The sequence below is a fragment of the Diadema antillarum genome, unplaced genomic scaffold, assembly GCF_040938485.1.
Source record: "Diadema antillarum isolate AM-2024a unplaced genomic scaffold, OU_Dant_1.0 scf00000015, whole genome shotgun sequence".
NCBI lineage: Eukaryota > Metazoa > Echinodermata > Echinoidea > Diadematoida > Diadematidae > Diadema > Diadema antillarum.
The window spans coordinates 3,192,357-3,198,512 of NW_027270904.1; the positions used below are offsets into that span (position 1 = coordinate 3,192,357).

General features: G+C 38.6%; 1 protein-coding gene across 1 annotated transcript; it reads left to right on the plus strand.

Moving 5' to 3' along the window:
• Positions 1-347: 347 nt before the first annotated feature.
• Positions 348-5,437, plus strand: LOC139724513 (uncharacterized). The gene is made up of 5 exons (XM_071635649.1): positions 348-540; positions 1,684-1,923; positions 2,584-2,735; positions 4,100-4,181; positions 5,331-5,437. The coding sequence occupies exons 2-5, from the start codon at positions 1,707-1,709 to the stop codon at positions 5,435-5,437; spliced, it is 558 nt and encodes a 185-aa protein (XP_071491750.1). The 5' UTR covers positions 348-540; positions 1,684-1,706.
• The last annotated feature ends 719 nt before the right edge of the window (positions 5,438-6,156 follow it).

The window sequence follows — 6,156 nt, forward strand, 5'->3', positions numbered from 1 at the left end:
ACATACTTCTCAAACTGAATCAAAGAAAAATCGATATTTTGAGTATATTATACACACACACACACACACACACACACACACACACACACACACACACACACACACACACACACACACACAAACAAACAAACAACAACAAACAATCAAAACGAAATCAACAGTATTTAATTACTGTACTGTACGATGTTGTATCGAGCAGTTTCGTTCACGTGATATACATTATGATCGACCGTGCTGTGATTGCGCAATGTTGTAAACAGATGTGCACAGCTTTTACGAGACACAGTCACCCCTTGGACCTCTAAACCGAACGGGGCAGTGTCGGTTGGCTGTCAGCGCAGCTCATGATCCGCCGCTGTATCTATGTATGGGCCTGTGAAATGACGTACAAATGTATTGTGGGCGTTGCACAGTGAGCGTGATTTGCCCTCGTACTCCCGTTTTCAATACGATACCACCATCATCACCAGTCAGAAGTGCTTGTGGATAGTGGAAACTCAGTCAGGGGTTACAGCACGACGATTAGGTAGTTATACCCAGGTAATTTGTAGTAAATTTACCTCTACTACGATGCAGACGCGCAGTGACTGACCCATTCATACATATGGGCCGGTACTCTATACTACATTACTGGAGTACATACTTTAAACACACGTATCGGTGCTTTGCCTTTGAGTTTGGCAAGCTAATTGTACGCCTTTCACTATTTGTGCGCCTTGCTTATTTCCTAGCTGTTCATTGTGGGATTTGTAGTGGTTTGTGTGTAAATATGTGCACATTTGGCTCATATTGCCTGCTCATTGCAGAAATTAGGTGTTTATCATGGACCTTATTGTGGTAGGGTCCATGAATGGTGTGGTATAATTGTGTTCTTGTTGAAAAAGAATATATGATGTGTTGACTCGATACTGGTACGTACGTCATACTTGAATGAACAAAAACAAGCGAACTAGCGAAGCGTAAAACTTCCAAATGCCAATGACTAGTATTATACCAACAAAGCTATGAGATATGAGTTAACAAGATGGTTTTTTGTTGATTGGAATTGCTGGGTCAGTATTTGCTACTCGAATTTAAGGTAGACAGAAAGATTTGTCTGTCCGGAGGAGTCTTTTATATTTTTGACGTTATCGCTCTCCTTCGTAGGATCCGTGAAGCCAGACGTAGACGCAGTCTCCGCGGAACATTCCCCGACGACCACGATACAGACCAATCTTTCGGTCAAATTTTAAGGTAGCATAATTGTATGCAAAAAAACTCAAAAAAAAACAAACAAACAAATATGTGGCACCTACTGTGTAAATCAGTCAGGCTGATCCAATTATTTTTGGATTTGTATGTGGCAAAATTGATACAACTGTGCAACACCCTCCAACATTTGTGCTTGCACACATGGTTGCTATGATCAGATTACCCTTCAGGGTAATAGCCTGATCAAATGCTACATGCACATCCCATCAGCTCCTTCTAAAAAAAAATAGAATAAAAATAATAATAATTATAAAAAAAAATCACTAGTGGTTGTCTCTGTTTAGTATATAGCCATAGGCTTAGGCGTAAGTGTGCGTATCACATGCAGTTTAAAATTTTAAGTTATTTACTTTTTTCTTCTTTTTTTTTTGATCCTTCATGCTGTTGCATGGAGTATAATTCTAGACTTATCGACTGTTATCATTCCAACAGAATTTGATCAAAGTCTGAGCAACATGGACCTCAAATTGGCAATGCCTACATCTGCCATCCTCTGCATACTCTGCTTGTCCATCCATGGCACGTCTGCTCTGCTGCCCCCTAGGATGGCTATTGATATAATGACCGGAGACCACCTCTCCCTCCGGCCATACGTCAAGGGGGCTGTCTCCTCCCAGTGTCAGAATGACCTGCGGGAAATGTTTACAATGGGCACCGAAAATCTCATCAAAGGTAACCCTGTTAAATATCACTTATTTATCTTTATCCAATAATTTTCCCTGAAAGCAAGAAATTATTAATATATTTTTAACAAATATGTCAGAAAGAAGGAACCAGTGGGAATCAAAACTGTCATCTACTGCTTTATTTGCAGCAACACTACCACCAGGCTATCTATGGTTGCCAACAGTGACACGATGAACTTGGAACAAATACAGGTGTACGTAGAAAGCAGTAGATGACAGGTTCAATTCCAGCTGCTTTCCTATTTTTCTGACTTGTTTGTTAAAAATGTAGATCAGCAGTTGCAATCTTACAAATTTCATTTGTACAGAAGGAGACAAATTTAAGAAAACTCAAACCCTAAAGAATTTCACTTGAAAAAAAAGAACCAATGTGCAGTATATACATGTGTACCCTTTTTTCCCCAAGTGTGATTCTTGCTTAATTATCAAAGCGAGCTTGTTACAAAATTTGTTGTGTGGTATTGCTCATTATTTCTCTAAGTCACACTCATTCCAGTGACTAGAAGATGACATCCGAACTCTTCTTTCAAATGATTGTAGGTTGTATTTTGATAATTTACAGAATTCTGTCCACAGAAAAACAAACAAACAACAACAACGAAAAAGAAATGTGTTCAGGTAGGGTCTTCTATGTTCATTTGTCCAGTTGTCGACTCTATCGGTAAGCCTGCAGCTGGGATGGTGGTGGGAGACTTCGTCTGGCTTGGCCACTTTGATGAGTGCTCTGCCATTGAAGGATTTCGGTACTGTCTAAGCACACTCAAACTCAATATATCTGTGACTACTGTAGCACATGTGGTGAGTAGAAATTGTTCTGTATACATTTGGGGTTAGTGCTCCTGGGCCCTGTTTTATCAAAAGATATTTATTGATTTTAAATTTCCTTAACACACTGGCTGCTATAGACTTATGATAGAAATCAACTTTATTATCAATTTCAACTCTTCATAAATTCAGATCTAGGTTTTTATCTTGGAGGAATTTAAAAATATATGTCTTTCAACTAAATAAGCATTTGCATGAACTTGAATATGACATGAGTCTTTAACAAGAGATTGAAAGGTTTTTATGGCATTAATTCTACATCTGTTATAGATACGCTTGTTCATTTATAAAGTGTTTCAATTTGTAATTCAGTCCTATATTTACATTTTGGAACAGGGTGAGATATTCTAATCACCACATAGAAATCTATTCGAGGTAGGGTTTGGAGGTGGGGGGGGGGGGGGGGAATATACCAGTGGCTTGAAAATGGCAACTAGCTGGCATATTTGTCTCCTTGCCATTATGCAGCATGTGTTTAGCAAACACACTACCAGACATCTAACAATTTATGAGCTGCATTGTGACTTGCATGAAATGGCCAAATACGGACTTTAACCCCTGCTATTGTTCAGAGGAAAGGATCATGTGACCTTCCCTTGAGGCATCACCACGTGGTTGTTTGTATGGTGTCAGAAATGTACTATACAAATGAACACCATCTTCCCTGGTATATGAGCACACAACTTAATCGTAGGGTATTTATGTGTGTCTCTGTGTGTGTGTGTGTGTGTGTGTGTGTGTGTGTATACGTGTGTGTGTGTGTGTGTGTGTATACGTGTGTGTGTGTGTGTGTGTGTATACGTGTGCTTGGTTGATTGCTCTACCCTGTGTCAACAAGAATTTTTTTTTTCTCGATAAAATCCGCAACAGACCAAAAGAGGTCCTAAAACTGCAGATGAGTACAGGAGGGAGTTGATTTTACCAAGAGTAAACTTCTTGATTATGAAATACAAGTTTGTATGTTCATACATAATACCATTATCATACATGTATTATACACATCAAGCATGCATATACGTGGAAGTGACACATACATACATGCATGTATACATACAGACAGACAGTACATTCATGTATACAAACACATACATATCAAACCACAACTTTGACTCATAAACAGTAATTGCAATACGAGAGAGAGAGATAGAGAGAAGGGGGGGGGGGGGGAGGGAGTGAAGTTTGGTATGTACAGAAGTTATGACAGAAGGATACTAGTGTACCCATTTTAGTTTGATTTCCTCAGTTATACATGTATTTGTGGTCATATGTTTTGTATGTTTTTGTTTAATGTTGACCATTCAATTACAACATGTCGTATTCATCCTTTTCTGCGATAGGCTCCAGTGCTTTCTTGGGGTCTGTGCATTCCAGAATCTTGCTCCGATTTAGATGTACTCTCATCACTAGAGTCCCTCCTAGGTGAGCTAATTATCTTTAAAAGATTCAGAAACTTTGTTTTCCAAGCTGTTATATCCTATGCTGGACTGGAGTTACCTTTAGGTGTGTCTCTGTAGTCTTGCTGCTGGTTGTGAAGTGAAGTATAAAGCATGCTGTCTTAAACTGCAGGACTGTGGTATAGCACTGGCATTCCAATGTTCATTCAGGCCTGGGCATCTATTATTCAGTCATGCTGCGCTGCCAGGCAGGGCTCCTATTCATTAGGGCACTGAGCTATCCTATTTACACAACACAAGCCTTATATGTATTAGATAACTTATGTGATATATATTCTATCCCCTTTATTCCAAAAGTATGCATTATTCATTGATAGATCCATAAAACATGAGAGATTGATACTCTATTAGGATATATTAGTGTGGCATCATACTTGAGGAATTGACTTTCATTGAGACTCATCTGAGATAGGTAGAGATTTGTCATTGCTGGTCCACCACTCCGGAAGCCTTGATGTTACAATAAATCGTTGAGGATGGGCTTATTTTGCTGTAACACACATTTCCCATAGACACCTGCCTGAGTATACTGGGGACTCGTCCTCATTGGGTTAAGTTGTCTTAAAGGGATAAAACATTGTTCTAAGAAGGGTTCAAAATTCATCTTCCACCATTTGAAATTTGCCCTGCAATACATCAAAAGGGTCTACCAAAAAACTTGTCTTGCTGATGTGATATGGCAGAATGATAGATGTTTGGGAGCATTTTGAGATAAAAAAAATTAAAATACCTTTGAATGTAGTTCACTACTTTTATTTGTGAATGAATAATCTAGTGCACCCCCCCCCCAAAAAAAAAAAGCAATATGTTTAGCAATTGAACAAAACAAAATTGAAATCATCCAAATACAATATGAAAAGTTGAAAGTGGTGACAAGAGTATACAGAATGATGCATCAACAAGTAAAAACACAGATGTACGACAGAATCAAAACTTTAAGTCCATTGAACTAATCAAGCATTGAAATGTCAGATAACCATCTATTCCAATAGCCATTCTTGCAAATACTGGTCCGTTCCTTTCATTCATATACGTATCTGGGATGTGAATCTGTTCAATGCTGTATGGAAAGCTCCATTTTGTTTTGTTTTTTTCATTTTTTTTTTCTTTGCAGCTGAAGTGCAAGCCCCTTTCGACATATCTGTTGTGACTGCTACAAATGTGGTGTGTGCAGAAGATCCGCCTGCTCCGTATGACGGCGGTTTCATTGTTACAGTGTAAGTGATGCAAGGAAAAAGCATGGATGGCAACTTACTATCTTCAGACTTGCTTAAAGGGTGTGTACAGTTCTGGTCGGGGTGAGGATTTAGCTTTTAACGTTTTTCGAGATATTCAGTAACCACTCTATGAGATGTCACAGAGCATGCAATTCTAAGGGGTATCAAAAGTTCATTTGATGAAAATCGGTTTTGAAAGGGCTGAGATATCCAAAAACAAGGTGAAACAAAGATATCCTAATAAAGGTGGGGCATGTTCCCTTTTATCATTATCACTTTTGGGGATATCTCAGCCATTTGAAAATCAATTTTTATCAAATGAACGCTGAATCCTTCTTAAAATCACATGCTCTTTCATATTTCATAAGAGGTTTCTCATTATCTCACTTAGGAATGTTCAAAACATGAATCCCCACCTCAACCACTACTGTACAGTCCCTTTAACCCGTTGAGGATGGTTTGATTTTGCTACAACACGCATTTCCCATAGACACCTGCCGGAGTATACTCGAGACTCGTCCTCAATGGGTTAACAGTCTTCCGATACATAAATCCTGATGAGTCTGAATATATGTGTTTGATGTATTTGTGGCGTATATTTTGATATTCTCTAAAAAAGAAACGGAACAAAAATGTGCATATTAGGCCAATATGTATTTGCTGTATATAGTATGGGAGAGTCCCAATTATGAGAAAATTTTGACACCATGAAAAGACCTCCTC

What these genes read in the sequence shown, in the direction of transcription:
- LOC139724513 (XM_071635649.1), top strand. Translation starts at nt 1,707, where the DNA reads ATGGACCTCAAATTGGCAATGCCTACATCTGCCATCCTCTGCATACTC. An exon ending in CACCGAAAATCTCATCAAAG is followed by an intron (nt 1,924 to 2,583) that starts GTAACCCTGTTA and finishes TCATTTGTCCAG; the next exon opens with TTGTCGACTCTATCGGTAAG. An exon ending in TGACTACTGTAGCACATGTG is followed by an intron (nt 2,736 to 4,099) that starts GTGAGTAGAAAT and finishes TTTCTGCGATAG; the next exon opens with GCTCCAGTGCTTTCTTGGGG.